At 35.5% G+C, this 19253-nt stretch overlaps 1 protein-coding gene across 1 annotated transcript; it reads right to left on the bottom strand.

The window, feature by feature from the left end:
- Window positions 1–9026: 9026 nt before the first annotated feature.
- LOC145914246 (uncharacterized) lies at window positions 9027–11035 on the bottom strand. Its single transcript, XM_083002047.1, has 4 exons — window positions 10914–11035; window positions 10147–10416; window positions 9667–9862; window positions 9027–9405 (listed from the first exon to the last, which is right to left on the bottom strand). The coding sequence occupies exons 1-4, from the start codon at window positions 10972–10974 to the stop codon at window positions 9210–9212; spliced, it is 723 nt and encodes a 240-aa protein (XP_082858173.1). The 5' UTR covers window positions 10975–11035; the 3' UTR covers window positions 9027–9209.
- Window positions 11036–19253: the final 8218 nt, after the last annotated feature.

Below are 19253 nucleotides of genomic sequence, written 5' to 3'. Positions count from 1 at the left end.
CGAGCTATCTAACCTTGGCATATTATCCGTAAACTAGTTTTATGCCAATTAAATATATATATTCATGCTATAGCATATAATGTCATCAATATATACGTAACACTACATTTAAAGAGCAATGGGTTAAAGTATCTATAAATCTAATCAAAATCTCCATATGGTTTTCCCTGCTATTTTAACAGGCCGACGTCGTTTGAGAAAAAGTATCTTTGATCTCGGAACAACTGCAAATAGTATCAACGTAACTGTGGTTTATGAAAAATGTTACAATAGAGCGGCAAAGTACATATATGCAATAGCAAGCACAACTGCAACGTCATCAATAAAGTTTAACATTTATGTCTATAAAAGTAACGTACTTTCTTTCGATGCCACTATTGTGAGGATGAACAGTACTTTAGGATGGAATCAAACGTCTGTTGCTGTTTCTTGGAACCGTTACGTCAATCACGGTAAGTTTGTTCGCGTTTTATATACGTGAGGAGTCGATTTTTATAGTGACGTGCGTTGATGAAAGAATGTTGGTTGAAACAAATCAAAGCGATAAAAAATGCATTACACAATATAGTACATTTTCACTACAGACTACATTGAACTTTGTCTTTAACTTTAAAAAACAATCTTTATATTTTTCTCAGTTTTAAAGGTGAATACGTTTGGGCCTTACTATATTTACTATTATTACCTTGGCGAGAACTTGACATGGGAAAGCGCCAGGGTTGTTTGCAACAAGTTGCAATCAAAAGGGGATCTTTGCAACAGCACACAAATTTGCCAAAACAAGAAAGTCTTTATTACTGAAACCACTTTTGGCAACAATTGGACACCTGTCAGGTATGTGCTAACTGCCTGGCGTAAAATATTTAAAGAAATATCATGCAGTCTCAGTTGTCACATTAATTCAACGATACAGCATTTTTTCGGGTATGGCTACAGTCATAGTGCACATTTAAATTTTAACTACACATCTCTGTTTCAAACGTTCTTTATATTTTAAAGTGGGATTATGTATGCTTTCTTTGTACTTGAAATAATGTTTTTTCCGATTTACCTATGTACAAGACTTTTTAGAGACCAAGTGGGCGACTGGATGTCAATTGGTGATGACAACATAGTGAACTCAACAAGACTTTGTGAGCGTTACTTTGTGTTGTATAACAAGCTGCCAAGCTGGGGAAACACAAATGGTCCATGTCCACCTTTTACTGCAATGTACAACCCTTGTTACGTTAAAGGACATGTGTTTTGTTGCACACCTGCTCCGTAAAGTCATGTGTCTCAGGCTGACATGTAAATAAACAAGTGAAAACAATTTAAAGTGAATATCTGTCCTGAATGTCGGGCATGGATGTTAAACCCTGAGTCTGAACTGACAACGGATAATATGTTTGACTAGAACAGAATTCACTCATGGAATTTTATTGTATGTTTGTAATGTTATTGTTTTTGTAATCAACAATACACGCGATGCACTTTACACACGACATCACCGTAGGTTACAACTTTGGTTTTGCAGATTAATGTGTATATTTATAATTAATTTATACTGCCTTGATTTCCATGGTTTAAATTTATATCAATAAAACGTTTTTGTGACACTTATGTCATTGCTTATTTTTCCACTGGCTTTCTTTGAACTTTGCATGCAGTTACGGCACTTGTGTCATGTCAATAAACTACACGGGGTTATTTGCACATTTTCATATTTTGCAAGCCAGTTACAGCATTCATGCAACTTACTGTGCGTATACGTTGCTGCAGCGCGGTATGTTAACACACTATCACAGGAAACTGGTGAAAACAGGATGTTCGTGTTAGCAGTTTCCCATTTGATGTTGTTTTTTGATTCATTTTGTCTTTACAACTTGACATTGTCAACATTAAACAAGTAACTAAATACTCAGCTTTAGGATGTTGTATAAACACAAGCACACATAAACATACCATAGCAGAATTTGTACCACTGCCGACAAGTCTTTTTGAAACATGTTAATGGTCGTTGCATGTTTATCCCCAAAAAATTGCTACATTGTCAAAATGTTTTGAGTTGCGTCCAATAAGTACTTGCTAGTCACAAACAGTTGGGTCTTACCAGAATGTGTGATTTAATCAAAAGCTGGAATAATTGTTGAAATTAGGTATTTGAATACAACTTTGTGTGCTTTTGGGCGCAAAATAACTTTGTGCGTTTTGAAAACCTAAAATATGTTTATGATTTATTTGATAGCTTCAAATAAATCGGACAATTACGTATTCACTGCACATTACGGTACAATATTAACAGAGATTTATTTTTAGTGGATAGTTTTACAAGGTAACATGCGTTTGATCGCAGTAAGTCTTTTACTAGTTGTCACTTTCACGACTGTCTGTCAAGGTATGTATTTTAGTAACAATTTTGTTAAATGTGATTTATTTGGTTTTGGCGATGCAGTGTCACGAAACCTTACTAATAAAACTTTCTAACAACTTACCGAGCTACCTAACCTTGGCATATTATCCGTGAACAAGTTTTATCCCAATTAAATATATTTATTTAAGATCATCAATATATACGTAACAATACATTTGAAGAGCAATGGGCTGAAGGATCTATAAATCTAATCCAGATCTTCTCATGATTTTTCTTGCTGTTTCAACAGGCCGACGTCGTTTGAGAAAAAGTATCTTGATCTCGGAACAACTGCAAATAGTATCAACGTAACTGTGGTTTATGAAAAGTGTTACAATAAAGCGGCGAAGTACATGTATGCAATAGCAAGAACAACGCCAACGTCATCAATAAAGTTTAACAACCATGTCTATAAAAATAACGTACTTTCTTTCGATGCCACTATTGTGAGGATGAACAGTACTTCAGGATGGAATCAAACGTCTGTTTCTGTTTCTTGGAAGCGTTACGTCAATCACGGTAAGTTTGTTCGCGTTTTATATACGTGAGGAGTCGATTTTCATAGTGACGTGCGTTGATGAATGAATGTTGGTTGAAACAAATCAAAGCGATAAAAAATGCATTACACAATATAGTACATTTTCACTACAGACTACATTGAACGTTGTCTTTAACTTTCAAAAACAATCTTTTATTTTTCTCAGTTGAAAAAGTGAATACGTTTGGGTCTTACTATATTTACTATTATCACCTTGTCGAGAACTTGACATGGGAAAGCGCCAGGATTGTTTGCAACAAATTGCAACCAAAAGGGGATCTTTGCAACACCACACAAATTTGCCAAAACAAGGAAGTTCTTGTAACTGAAACCACATTTGGCAACAATTGGACACCTATTGGGTACGTCGTGTGATGGTTCACTTTAATATCCATCGAATTGTAATGTGGGCATCCCACCAAATCTGAAAAATTCTCTTGTAAAAGGTGCTTATGACTGTTGGTGTACGAAATTCTTGTATTTGTTTATCGAATTTTTTGGGGTTTGCTTTGTCAGTGCGTATGTTAGTTGGCATCACATGCAGGAGTTTCGATGTTCATTTAATCACTACATCTAATTTGAATCTAAACTCTTTGCAGAAACCAAGTGGGCGACTGGATGTCAATTGGTGATGACAACGTAGTAAACTCGACAAGACTTTGTGAGCGTTACTCTGTGTTGTATAACAAGCTGCCAAGTTGGGGAAACACAACTGGTCCATGTCCACCTTTTACGGCAATGTACAATCCTTGCTACGTTAAAGGACATGTTTTTTGTTGCAGACCTGCTCAGTAAATTTAGATGTTTTTCATGTGAATAAGAATTATCTGTTTTTGAAATGCACTCTGTCGAGAACCTCAATTATCAGTCTGTGTTTCATGTAAAATCAAACACTTTAAAATAGTGAGTGATAATTTGATTCCAAACTACTCCGTTTGGTCAATGGTAATTGCACCATCTGTAAGTTCAATTTGTACATATTCATGATTTGCAAAGTAATATGTTGCTTTTTTTCTACAAATTAATCAATCCCTTTGGTCTGAATTGCAAATAAAAATATTTAAAACTGTTTTTTTGAAGATTCTATAATTGAGATTTATTAGCCTCTGTATTTTTAGGATATAGTCAATAAGTGCTAATGCAATTCTGAAAACCATAAAATATCTTCCTTTGGCAAAGTCACAACATGTTTAACTTTCCCGAATAACAAACATTATAAAACTGTCCTACCTTGAAAATATTTTTTTACTTTTAAGCCAAACAGGGTATAAGCTTCTGTGCCATGCATATACTTTGTAAGTCCAGAAATTAAACTGCCTATTTTTACATAATATTGACACAATTTATCAATGAGGTGGCACAGACACAAAGATATCTTAAAAAAGAATTTCAGTAATCCAACCCATAGTGTTTGCTATCTATTTTTCATGCGTAAATTCTATGGAATAATGCTCGAATTCCAAGCAACAGATTACATTCGAGTTAAACGCACTTAATATATTTCAATATATAATTCACGGTCAATATTTTAGGTTTCCATATTCCAATACGTTCCAGCATATCCAAATAATATATATGAATGTGCTCAACCGAATTCTAGGCATTACCAGGAATGCTCAGCGGATATTAACGAGGATTTTATGGATTATGAAGATATCTGATTGTGAAATGCTTGGATATGAAACTGATTTTCATTCGCGATAAAAAACATTTATACAAAATAATAAATGACAGACGGTTCTATGCACACTTTTTTACGCAGACTATGAGGTTGTCGACGCATTCGCATCCACATGTTTTGGAAATGAACCAAAGCAATTTTTAAGGACCACTGTGACATTCATTTTATTTGCGGTTGAGCCAATATCGAAGGTAATCTGTCCAGTATTATATCGACTTGTCGAAAAACACCGCGATGTCTTGCAAAATTGGGAGTCCACAACAAGTTCTCAGGGGTCCTTAATAATACCTCAAAAAAAACTCGTATGTTTTGATTTTAAGGTTGTTTCAAAAATTTTTTCTTTCTTTCGCTACGCGACTATGACGTATGGTTTCACACTTATCGCTTGTTGATATTCGTTATTGTTGATATTGTTTGTAGAAATTTCAGCGCTGAATACGTTGCGAAATGATGTGACGTAAGACAGGAGGTCCAAGAAAAAACAGGTTCACAAAATGGGGTCCGCGGCCAAAAAAGTTTGGAAAACCCTGGTCCATGATTCATTCTATGTTTGAGTGGCAACTAACTGTGTGGACGTTATACTTTGCATTAAACGTTGACTTGACAACTTATCCGCCACAATCAAACAGTCTAACAACACAAGGCTAAATTCGTAACAGTGGTGACAGGGAATCAGAAACAACATGTCAAGCGACGCCGAAGTCACAGCTATTATGCAGTCGATCGCAAAGCAACAAAAATTGATGCTGAAGCTTCTAAAGGCAACTCATAACGTGCAACCTGTGCAATAGAGAATAGCAACCAAATTTGAAAAATTGTGGGAGCAGTATTTGCAACGTTTCAACCAGTATTTTACTGTATATGAAATATCAAGTGCCCAAAAGAAGCGTGCCAACCTTTTGTCATGAGTAAGATTAAACCTACTCACTGCTGCAAAACCACGTCCAAATTATTTGATGACCTAACAACAGTTTGGTTTTATCTCGAGTGATTCTTTTGGGTGGTTTCACAACAAAAATTAAAATGTCAAACGCTTTCGGTTCAGAATAAAACTATAGACATAACTGACAGTTTTGTAAATCTTAAATACAAACAAAAATAGCCAATAATATTCGAGAGTTTATGTAAATGATTTGATTGAAAATAATTGTAGAAAACAATCGAAACGTCGGTATGAGGTTCTCCACCATTGTATGGGCCATCTTGTTTATATTGAAGAAAAAATGAGATTGCACGGTGACAAAACAGTGAAAGATTTGTAATTTACTTTCCTTGCTCTTATATTGTATTTGGTTTGAGTGAAGAACAAGTTTTAGGGTTATTTTTAACGTAGCACTTTAAATTGTTATATTTGTATAGCAACCGATGCGGTTGGTTGTAATGATGGTCAGTTGAATACGATTCCACGTTGTAATCACTGTGCAGTCATCTCAATACAGTTTGGTACCAACTCCCAGGAACAAACAACGCGGCAGTATCCAATAGTTCCGTGGAAAGTCATAATTAAGCTAAGGGTCGAAACAAGTGAATGTTCTCTTCAAATAAATCGCTAATCACGTCCAATTTCATAATCATTGTCTCATTTTAGTAAAATGGAGCTGTTAAAAATTAATATAAGAGATAAAACTTACAAATGCTTTACTGTAATTTTTTGGATTTTAAACAATTTATCCTATGGTACAGAGCATGGATTTCGCATGTGTCAGCATGGGATTATGCGTTACAAACGAGCGGAAGTCGGTTTTGCCGTGAGTAAATTGCAATAACAATCGACAACGGCATTATGTTACCCATCACTGACGATTAACAAGATAGCAATGCGTTTGGCTGTGGTTGGGATTTTGCTTCTTGTCCATTTGACCACCATCTGTCAAGGTACGTAAACTGGGAGTAGTTCTTGGAATTATTGCTTGGACTGAGATAAGAATAACGACAGATGGTTTACAAGATTAAATACAAAATTGTTACTGCCAACGGTTTGACTGACCCCAGGTATTTGCACCAAACTCTATTTTTTATAATTAATTTTCACTTCCTTAAAGTATGTTGATTTTCTTGGAAAAGGAATATTTAAATGTTGTAAATTTTTACAATAAAAACCTTTTTAGTGACATTTTCGTCATTGCTTGTTTTTCTTCTTACATTTTTAGCTTTATATACAGCTACCCCAACAAAGTGCTCTTGTCAAAATGTTTTGAGTTGCGTCCAAAAAGTAATTGCGAATCACAAACAGTTGGGTCTAACCAGAATAGGTGATTTAAATAAAAGCTGGAATAAAGTTTAAATTAAGTATATGAATTATTACGTTTACGAATTCACTGCACATTACGATACATTATTAAACATAGAATTACTTTTTGGGTGACTGCTTTGCAAGGTAACGTGCGTTTAACCGCAGTAAGTCTTTTACTAGTTGTCACTTTCACGACTGTCTGTCAAGGCATAAGTTTTAGAAATAATTTTATTTGAAGTTAAATGTGATTTGATTTATTGGGTTTTAGTGATGCAGTGTCACGAAGCCTTACTAATAAACTCATAAACTTATCGGATTAAAATCGCACGAGTATCGTAAAGAGGCGTTCGTTGATGAATGAATGTTGGTTAAAGCAATTAAAAGCTATAAAAAATGCATTACATAATATGCTACAACCTCACTACCGACTACACAGAACTTTATCTTAAATTTTTCAAAAGGATTCTTTGTATTTTTCTCAGTTATCAGGAAGGATACGTTTGGACCTTACTATATTAACTATTATTACCTTGGCGAGAACTTGACGTGGAAAAGCGCCAGGGTTGTTTGCAACAACTTGCAACCGAAGGGGGTCTTTGCAACAGCACACAAATTTGCCAAAGCAAGGAAGTTCTTCTAACTAAAACCACATTTGGCAACAATTGGACACCTATAGGGTACGTCGTGTGATTATGATTTCGATTTTCTTGAAAAACGGAAAACACAAACATGCACTGATTACAGTTTACCAAAACCACGTAATAACTGATCGATGTTCGCGTTATGTTTTTTGACATCCGGTATAGATTTGTATTAAAGTTTGCCGTGCCTTGGGTATATACAGGAATTCATATGTTCATTTAATCACAACAAATAATTTTAATCTGCTCTTTGCAGAAACCAAGCGGGCGAATGGATGTCAATTGGTGATGACAACGTAGTAAACTCAACAAGACTTTGTGAGCGTTACTCTGTGTTGTATAACAAGCTGCCAAGTTGGGGAAACACAACTGGTCCATGTCCACCTTTTTCGGCAATGTACAACCCTTGCTACGTTTGAGGACATGTGTTTTGTTGCAAACCCGCTCAGTAAATTCAGATGCTTTCCATGTGAATAAGAATTATTTGTTGTGCAAATTCGCTCTGATGAGAACCTAAATTTTCAGCCTATGTTGGATGTAAAATTAAATACTTTAACCAAAAGAGTAGTTTGGAATCAAATAATAAACACTATTTAAATGTATCACTCACTATTTAAATGGTAATTTGCACCATATGTAAGTTTAATTTGTGCTTGTTTTGCGAGGTAATACGTTGCTTGGAATTACTTGCCCAACTTTTTGAATGTTTCTGGACAAGTATACCTTTCTCAATCCATCCCTTCGGACAGAATTGCAAATCAAATTAATTACACCTGCTGTTTTTCAAAAGATTTCATAATTGCGATTAAAAGGCTTCTGTATTTTTTATAGACAATAAGTACTAATGCAAATCTAAAAACCATAAAAGATCCTCCTCTGGCTATGTTAAAAAATGTTTAATTTTTTACAATAACTAAATGCTATACACTGTTCTATCATGAAAGGGTTAAGCCAACCAGGGTAAGCTTCTGTACTGTGCAAACACACTGATGAGACAGACATAAATGACCTTGCCACTACAAGTGTACGGTTAAGCACATAATAAAAATGATTTAAAAGAAGGAGTAACTATGTTTACAATATTTAATTCTTGCAATAAACAACAGTACTAGAATCATGCCGAAAAAATTAGTGTTTGTTGTAACGTGACTTCAACAAACCAAACCTGTAAGACCAATGGGAGTCAACTAATATTTTGGTCGGCTCAGCTATGTTTGGTTAAATTTGGAGCAACTTGTTGCCGAAGAATTGTGATTTTTCATGACTATATGCCTTAGCTGGGAACCTTCCAACTGCCACACGCAAAAGTCTGTCATGTTCTTCGTCGACGCTGTGGTCATGTATTTGACAAGGCAATTGTCACAAACTTTCACGTACCGTAAAAATCCACCAACTTTGTATGTTCATAAACTCAAACAGCTTAATATCACATGCTAATGGCACAATTTATCAATAAGGTAACAAAGACACAAAGATAATTTAATAAGTTTAGTGATCCAACCCATAGTATTGGCCATACACAATCTTAATTTCGTGTATAAATCCCAGTACAAATTGCACGATTCCAAGCAACATCTTACATTTGAGTTAAACACACTTAATGTTTTTCAATGTATAATTCGCGGTCAATATGCTTGAATATAGTTTGCATTCGCGATAAAAAAAAACATTTATACAAAATAATAGATGACAGGCGGTTATATACACACTTTTTACACTGGAATTTAAGTTACAGGTTTACAACAAAACACGTGTCCTTTAACGTAACAAGGGTTGTACATTGCAGTAAAAGGTGGACAAGGACCAGTTGTGTTTCCCCAGCTTGGCAGCTTGTTATACAACACAGAGTAACGCTCACAAAGTCTCGTTGAGTTCACCATGTTGTCATCACCAATGGACATCCATTCGCCCACTTGGTCTCTGCAAGTAGGTGCAATCGGATTTAAATTGTTGAAATTAATGAACTTCCTAAACATTTTTGGATGTAACTGTAAAATTCTAAATTAAGAACACCATTTTATGGATAGTCTTAAATGAAACATTTGAAAATCACTGTTAATTTGAAATTACTGTCCACCGCCAAACAAAAGTAACGACGTAAATTACAAATATGTTTGTAGTTATATAAGTGATCAATGTAATTAATCGGTCTATTGTCAACGTGAAAGTAAAACCACGTGCTTTATAGGGGTCCAATTAATTCCCCAAGTGGTTCTTGTAGAAAAAACTTTCTGGCTTTTGCAAATTTGGCTTCTGTTGCAAAGGTCTCTATTCGTGTATTTTTTGCAACGAGTTCTTGCGCTATCCCAAGTAATGTTCTCTCCAAGGTAAATGTAACGAAGTTGATAAAGTCCGTTGCTTTCATTCTTTCTAAGATCTGATAAAAAAAATAAATAGTTGTATAAACAGATGTCGACTTTGACATAACTTTATTTGAGAAGCCTAGTTTTTAAATTTCACACTTTTCAAAGTTTATCTTTAATTTAGTCGGTTGATGAAAAACTGTATATGCACCAGAGAAAATCTGCAAAGAAAGATAATTGACTCAGGTGTGGTTAACGGGGTCAATTCATATTATTTGTTCAACCCCATTTCCTTACCAAGCTGTATACAAAGTATTTTGAAGCATTACACATAACTTATTACTATTCATAGACTTACTGTTGTTCATATAATTCTTCCATTTGACAGTTATAGAAGTTTGATTCCATCCAACAGAACTATTCACACGTGCTATGGTTGTATCGAAAGACAGTTGATTAACTTGGTAGATGTGTATGTCAAGCTGAAGTGAAGACTGTATAGTTGTCGACACTTTCGCATCCACATGTTTAGGAACTGAACCAAAACATGCTTCAAAGGCCACTGTGACGTTTATTGCATTTGTGGTTGTGCCAATATCGAAGGTACTTTTTCCATCATTATATCGACCTGTCGAAAAAGAGCGCGATGTCTTACAAAATTATGATACAAATGAAAATAATTTGGTGTTGAAACTCTTTGTGGTTTTATATATGATATAAAAGGAATACGGTTTTTTAAGTGTATCCCATCAAAGTTGGTACTAGCTCACCAAACGTACCGTCCAAGAACAGTTAACTCTAATCTACTAAACCCACCCTTTTGGATCGCATAGCTGTAGCCAATTATTATAATTATGTTTTTGTATTTATTAGGCAGGGCGCTGCACAAACAATCCCTTTTTTTGGTGGAGTGTTTTCTGTCGACTACATAAAGTTTTGAGTGCAAAATAACATCTCGATTTGATAACAATAGAGGTGTCGCCAAGCTGACACACAGCAGTGAACCGAGCCATATGAGGAAACACTGCTTTAAAGTAAAGTCCATTTAATAGTTCGATTCGTTTACATAGTATTTTTTTACACTTTCATTCTGATATATTATTTAACATTTACTGTAAACCATACCTTGACAAACTGACTCCAAAGCAATAACAAGAAATATTGCGATAACAAGACAACTCAGCATGTCTATTTAGTGAAGATGACAGCAACTAGTTTTGCTAAAACGTTGTCTATACCATGGATACACATACTTCCTGTTTATCAGAGTTAAGATAAAATGACTGTCTAATAGCAGTGACTTCCTCATCAAACTTTGCGGTTGTTTCCTACATGGTAACCCAACAGCCCTAAAGGTAAAGTCATAAGCATTAGTGTGTAAAATAATAATGTTTTCATCTTTGTAAAACAGAATTGAAAACTTTTATATATATGTATTTATATATATATAGTCTGCAGATTCAGGCACAGTAGACGGCGAAGTGATTTTATTGCAACTTATTACAGCCATTGGTAAACATTGACGTATTTAGATACACTCACTTCAACAAAAATCATGTACATGTCAACCAATAAAGATCTTGTGGTTGGCTTCGTGCTCTCCCCACTGTAACAAGTAGTAGCCAGGAGCCACCATCGTTGTTTTTACTATAGATATTCCAATACGTGGGTTTGAAGATCACTTCCAATAACATTCAGTCTCGTGTCAACGAACTTCCTTTAGTTATGTTTCGAGTGTTTTTTTGCAGCTACATTATTTGGCCCAGCAAGTATGCATAAAAAAGTGATTTTGTTATGTCCGAGAAAGTATGTTAATGTAGGTCTAGTTCATCAAAGACACGGCATAGGACTTCTTATGAGGCACTTTTCTTGTATATTCAGTGGATTTAAATACTAAAATGGTGATATCTACAAAATCGATTGCTTGAGCGTTTTGCGATAAATTATAGCTTCAACATGCAACATAAAGACCGCAGTATATCCACATTTACACTGCAAATCGTGATTGCGTAGAAAACCAAAAGCCGAAATAATTTTGTATTGCCAACATAACATGTTCCGATTTACAATTTTATGCATTATTATACCAATTTATTGTTAAAAACTTTACAGGGCGCACAGTTTATAACTGGTGTGGGGCACTGAAACCCTATCAAGCACACGATATGCATTGAAACAACGGTTATTAGTCGTTGAAGGCCAACACGACGCAAAACATTTATAAGCGTTGTAATACAAGGTTGCTGATAAAATTGGTTGTTTTTATTGTGTAAAACCATTTGTCTTCACAAGTGTGCAATAGCTTGGGGTTATTTGACAAAAACTGCGCAATTACGATTTGCAGTGTGTCTTAATAAGCAACCATAAAGTTTTGATGAGGAAATTACTGCTATTAGACGGTCATTTTTTTTCGAGAACTCTCATAAACAGGAAGTATGTGTATCCATGGAATCGGCAACTTTTTGGCAACACTTGTTGCTGTCGGCTTCACTAAATAGACATGAGTTCGCTTTTTATTGCAATATTTCTTGTTATTGCTTTGAAGTCAGTTTGTCAAGGTATGCTTTGCAGATAATGTTAAGTAATGGTTTCATAAAAACGACATTGTGACGAAAATACTGTCAACCAATCGAACTATTAAATGAACTGTACTTTGAAGCAGTGTTTTCCTCAGATTTTTCGGTTCACGGCGTGTGTCAGCTTGGCGACACCTCTATTGTTATCAAATGGAGATATTATTTTTCAATAAAAACTTTGTGTAGTCGATGGTAATCTGTCCACTATTATATCGACCTGTCGAAAAACAACACGATGTCTTGCAAAATTATAAAACAAATGAAGATGAGTTGGCTCTTGGTGGTTTTATATATCATATAAAAGGAATACTGCTAGTTTAGTGTACCCCATGAAAGTTGAAACTAGCTCACCAAAAGTAATATACGTTCTGTTTATTACTTGTACATAATATCCTATGTTGTTGACACAGTGACGCAATAGAGTCATTTCTAACAGCATTCAACGTTCATTGTCTATGACAGGGGTTCCAAACCGGGGTCCGTGGGACTTGGGAGGACACAATAAATTCTCAGGGGTCCGTAATGATACCTTAAAAATAAGCTGGTATGTTTTGATTTCAAAGTTGTTTCAAAAAAAATTTGTTCCGTTTTCTTTCGCGTCCATGACGTAATATTTCACACTTATCGCTTGTTGATATTCGTTATTGTTGATATTGTTTGTAGAATTTTCAGCGCTGAACACGTTGTACAATTGCAAGCAACATAGTTTACATTCGAGTTAAACACACTTAATGCAATTCAATGCGTAATTCGTCGTTTTTGAATCGTTTTACGTATTCAAATACGTTCCAGCATATCCCTATAATATACGAACGCACTTAACCGAATTCTAGGCATTACCAGGAATGCTCAGCGGACATTAACATAGATTTTATGGATGATGAAGATTTCTGATAAGCGCAGTTGTTTGTGAAATGCTTGGATATGAAACTGATTTTCATTCGCGATAAAAAAACATTGATATAAAATAATAGACGACAGACGGTTCTATGCACACTTTTTACACTTTCACACTTTTAAGCTTTAGGTTTACAGCAAAAGACGTGTCCTTTAATGTAACAAGGGTTGTACATTGCAGTAAAAGATGGACAAGGACCAGTTGTGTTTCCCCAGCTTGGCAGCTTGTTATACAACACAGAGTAACGCTCACAAAGTCTTGTATAGTTGATTACATTGTCATCACCAATTGATATCCAGTCGCCCGCTAGATCCCTGAAAACAACTCAGATAACAGTTCAAATTAATTGCTGTAATGAACATCCAAACCCATGCATGTGTTGGACATGTTGCAACAAATAGGATATCGACGAATTTAAAATATCCTACCTCATTAGAACTAATATCACTTACCTTTAAAACAAAGTTTTTGGAAGTTGTACCACTATATTACTGATAGTATATTATGATATATTACTACAAATTTTTAAAATACCCCCCCTCCCATTATACGAGGTTATGTGCAGCATACGAAACCAAAAAACTTTCTTGTATTCTTAAGAGGTTTCGAAGGATTTCGCAAAAATGATTGCAATAATTGCGAACATCTCGCACGTTTGCTATCAGTTATTGGATACCACATACTTTACAGGTGTCCAATTGTTGCAAAAAGTGGTTTCAGTTACAAGAACTTTCTTGTTTTGGCAAATTTGTGTGCTGTTGCAAAGTTTAAATTTCTTTTTCAACTTGCAAACAGCTCTGGCACTATCCCATGTCAAGTTATAGCCAAGGTGGTAATATTGTAGTTTGTATGATCCGTATGTTTGGTTCTTCTGCAAAACTAAAAACATTTAAAGATTTTTTTTGGAACAAAATTGATCGATAAAAAATACAGTTAACTGCTCCACCAAAATATATTCCACTAAAGGACTACTAAGCTCTTGAAGCCTTTTGTAAATTAGACTTTGTCTAAAACAATGGTTCCTAACCTTTTATCTCATTTCTAACTTTCATTTTAAACGGAACACTTTTTTCCAACTGGTATTAAAACATTTTAACTGAGAATTTAATTATTGCATTTTCGCTTATCTGGTATAGTTTTTTAACTTTTTAGGCCGCATTGCGTGACCAATTGGCAAATTAAGGTACGAAACACAGTGAATACAAAATATAAAATTTCTTTTTCAGCTACTCTTGTATATTTCGGTGCCGACAACACCATAATTTCACACTGGTGGAAAAGTTCCCGCAGGTTAAGATCTTCTGGTCTAAAACAATCCAATTCCTGTTTAAATTTGTTACCGTATATTGGTTTCATGGAACACGGTGTAATGCAAATACTCTATTAAGCTTATGGGTCTACTTTAAACCACCAACACAAACTTACATCTGTTGTAGTAACGCTTCCAAGAAACAGTAATAGGCTTTTGCTTCCATCCTGAATTGCTATTCGCCCTTGTTATTGTGGCTTCAAAAGACTGAAGGTAAATTTCGAAGACAAAAATATTAAACTTTAGTGAAGACGGTTTATTTGGTCTTGCTCTCGCATCCACGTGCTTTGCGACTTTAATTGCACATCTTTGATATGGCACAGTGACGTTTATGCTATCGGCAGTTGTACCAACATCGAATCTGGTTTTTCTCGTAGGAGTTCGACCTGTAGATAATAGACAAAAACACGTACTGTTTTAACGTTTTGGCATAGGTCCATGGATTTATTTGATTGATGGCGGTAATTATTCCTAACCATAAAGTAATTGGTTCTTAATTACCATTGTTTGTATTTCAATGGTCTCTGTCTACATCACCTCAATCGAACTACACTTTTTATAATTTTTAAGAACAATTACTTATTTACGTACCTTGGCAAACGATGAAAAAGACCAAGAACCCAAATACCGACTACAGCCAAAGGCATTGCTATCTTGTAAACCGCCAGTGACTGGTAATGCATTGGTGCTGTCGATTGTTGGTGTAAATCAATCACAGCATAGCGGACTTCCACATTATCGTAATACTGTACATCCCAGGATGACTGAACAAACTTCCAATTTAAACCTGTTTGTTTGCTTCGTGAAGCACCAAAGAAAATACTCCCATAAGCGAAACACAATTTGACATAAATGTGGCAAAAAAGCTCATTCAATCAGTATGCCAATCTACGGAAACGATGAATCAAATTTGAGACCGCTCACACAGTCCAAACAGTATTATTGAGTACACTGAATACTTGTCATCTTGTAGCGTTGCCGCTTAACTAAACCAGAAAACTTCGCAGAGTTAAAAATGATAAATGAAACAGATTGGATAGTAACGAGGGGCCGGTAAAAACTGCAATTGGTTATCTGAAACCGACCCACTGGTGTGGCGATATTGCAAAAACATTTTATTTGTTGGCAGTTTTACTGATTACAAAAACGACAAATGAAAATGACATGATTGCAAAAAAATGACATGATTGAGTCTTATATTGTATTTTGTTTGACTGAAGAATAAGTTTTGGCTTATTTTTTTTAACATAACACTTTAAATTGCAATATTTGCATAACAACGGATGCGGTTAAATGACGGCCAGATGAAAACCACTCCAAGTTGTGGTCACTGTGTATTCATCTCAATACAGTTTGGTTCCAACTTCCAGGAACAAGCAACGCTATGGTATCTAATAGTTCCATGGAAATTCACAAGCCACAAGGGTCGAAACAGAATAAATTTTCTCTTGGACAAATCGCTAATTACGTTCAATTTCACAATCAAATGTCTCATGTTAGTTGAAAAATACTTGAACAGAACTGTTGGAAATTACTATAATGGAAAAACTTAGAAATGTTTTTCTGTAATTTTGTAGCTTAACAACAATTTATCCTATAGTACAGAGCATGGATTTCGCATATGTCAACATGGGATTATGCGTTGCAAATGAGCGGAAGTTGGTTTTGCCGTGAGTAAATTGCACAAACAATCGACAACGGCATTATGTTACCCGTCACTGACGAATAACAAGATAGCAATGCGTTTGGATGTGGTTGAGATTTTGCTTTTTGTCCCTTTGACCACCATCTGTCAAGGTACGTAAACTGGAAGTAGTTGTTGGAATTATTACTTGGATTCAGATAAGATTAACGACAGATGGTTTACAAATTTAAATACAAAATTGTGACTGCTAACGGTTTGACTGACCTGCTGCCCAGAGCGGATTCTACCGTTATTTGTCTCCGGATGCTGGTACCTATAATGTTATGATGCCAAAATGGAATGACAGTGACTGCACAGTCACCACTTCGAGGATTTGTTTTCATCTGGCCAGCAGGTTACTAAAACCATGGGTAGACACAAGTTGAACTGTCTGCGGTTCTATTGTCATGATTCGTACCAACGAAATCCATTCCGGGTAATTACCACAACCGCAACACTTTTACGAACCATCCTTAGAGCATAATATAATAATTTAGATCTAATTACAAAATTGCCAAAGCATCTAGTTAATCAAAACAGTAATTGGATCATCATCTTCAGGCCGTAAAACCACTTTCGACGTTGGTACAACGGCCAATAGCATCAACGTCACTGTAGCATATCAAAGATGCTTCAGACAAATCGCAAAGCACGTGGATGCGAGAGCAAACACGACCAAATCGTCATCACTGAAACTTGACATCTACGTCTTCGAAGTTCACCTTCAATCTTTTGAAGCCACTATAACAAGAACGAATAGCACTTCTGGGTGGAATCAAACATCTATTGATGTCTATTGGAAGCGTTACTTTAACGGCAGTACGTCTGTGTTTGTTTTTTAAAGAGCTATAATTTAAGAGGTTATTTTAACCGATGAAGTCACGTCCGTTACTGGGCGTTAATTCCATGCCTAAAAATAGCGGCTACATGTGGCCAAAGTAAAGTTTCAACATATTATTTCCCAATATTTCCAATCTTTAATGTTCTGAAAATAAAAATTGATTTTAATAGGTTTGGGCAAAAACGAAACCTACGGATCATACAAAATCTACTCCCACTATATTGCCAAGAACTTGACATGGGAAAGTGCAAGGGCTGTTTGTAATGCAAGACCTACAAGGGATCTTTGCAACAGCACACAAATTTGCCAAAACAAGAAAGTCCTTATTACTGAAACCACCTTTGGCAACAATTGGACACCTGTAAGGTATATGATGGCTGCCCTGTGTAAAATATCAGAGCTATTACACTTATCTTATTATACAGCATTGTCTCGGCTGTGAAGTTAATGTGAATTATCAAATTTATCCACGCACTACGGTCTTATTGCACTTTGACGTATAGTGCAATTAAATTTTAACTACACAACTTTGTTGAAAAGTTCCTTGTATATAAAAGTGGGTTTATACAGGCCTTTTTTGTACTTAAAATATTTTTTTCGATTTACCTGTACAAAACGTTTTAGAGACCAAGTGGGCGACTGGATGTCAATTGGTGATGACAACATAGTGAACTCAACAAGACTTTGTGAGCGTTACTCTGTGTTGTATAACAAGCTGCCAAGCTGGGGAAACACAACTGGTCCTTGTCCACCTTTTACTGCAATGTACAACCCTTGTTACGTTAAAGGACATGTGTTTTGTTGCGGACCTGTTCCGTAATGTGATGTTAACATGTAAATAAACAAGTAACAATTTTAAGTGATAATAAGTGGTGGATTTACTATTTGTCATTAAGCATGGATGTTATATCCCGAGTGTAAGGAAACAACAAACATTATGTCTTACTACAACAGAATTTACTCATGGAATTTTATCGTATTGCTTGCAATGTTATTGTTTTCAAATTCAATAATACACGTTGCACGTTGCATACGACATCACCGTAAGTTGCAACTTCGATTTTGTTAATTAAAGTGTGTTTTCATAAATAAACTTGATTAGTGTATCTTAGTTTTCAAAAAGGAAAATGTCCATGCTTTAAATTGATACCAATGGAAACATTTGTTGGGTCATTTTGTAATTGTTTTTTATTCTAGTGGCATTGTATTAGCTTTGTACACAGTTACGGCGTTTGTGCCATGTCAATGAACTACACGTCGTTATTTGCACATGTTTTATATTTTGCATGCCCGCAGCAACTTACTGTGCGTATACGTAGCAGCGCGGTATGTTAACACACAATCACAGGAAACTGTGATGAAAGCAGGATGCTCGTGTTAGCAGTTTCCCCTTTGATGTTGTTTTTTGATTAATTTTGTCGTTTCAACTTGACATTGTCAACATTACATAAGCATGTTGTATGAACACATGCAGACATTAACTTACCGAACGATTAGTAGAATTGTTGCCACTACCGATAAGTCTTTTTTAGACATGTTAATGGTCGTTGCATGTTTTTCCCAAACAAAGCGCTGCATTGCCAAAACGTTTTTAGTTGCGTCCCTTTGTGAGTTTTGAAAACCTAAAATATGTTGATGAATTATTAAATAGCTTTAGATAAATCGGCAATTACGCACATAACGGCACATTACTAACAGAAAATTACCTTTAGCGTGATTTTTTTTGCAAGGTGACATGCGTTTGATCGCAGTAAGTCTTTTACTAGTTGTCACTTTTACGACTGTCTGTCAAGATATGTATTTTAGTAACGATTTTGTTTGAAGTTTATTCGTTTCATTGGGTTTCGGTGATACAGTGTCACGAAGCTTTATACTAATAAACTTATGAACAACTTACCAACCTGCCTAACTTGGGCGTATTATCCGTATACGTATATGAATTAAATATAGCATTGTGGCTTGCTTGCTCCTTATTCGTAGTAAATCGAATGATTCGAACATGGCGTGACACAACACGCACTAAAACTTACACAACCCGCGACGGTACATCTTTACAACATATTATGTCGCTACATTACTCCCCCCCCCCCCCCAGAAGCGGGTTTTGCACTTTTTGGAGGTCGGCCTCTTTTTTTAGGCTTTTGTGTAACTGGCTGT

Source organism: Ascidia mentula, chromosome 9 (assembly GCF_947561715.1).
Source record: "Ascidia mentula chromosome 9, kaAscMent1.1, whole genome shotgun sequence".
Taxonomy (NCBI): domain Eukaryota; kingdom Metazoa; phylum Chordata; class Ascidiacea; order Phlebobranchia; family Ascidiidae; genus Ascidia; species Ascidia mentula.
Note: the sequence above shows the minus strand (reverse complement) of the source record. Positions and strands in the feature narration are given on the sequence as shown.

Coding starts and splice junctions, on each gene's coding strand:
- LOC145914246 (XM_083002047.1), bottom strand. CDS start 10,974: ATGCTGAGTTGTCTTGTTATCGCAATATTTCTTGTTATTGCTTTGGAG. Junction 10,417..10,913: donor TTTGGAGTCAGTTTGTCAAG/GTATGGTTTACA, acceptor CTTTTTCGACAG/GTCGATATAATGATGGAAAA. Junction 9,406..9,666: donor ATTAATTGGACCCCTATAAA/GCACGTGGTTTT, acceptor ACCTACTTGCAG/AGACCAAGTGGGCGAATGGA.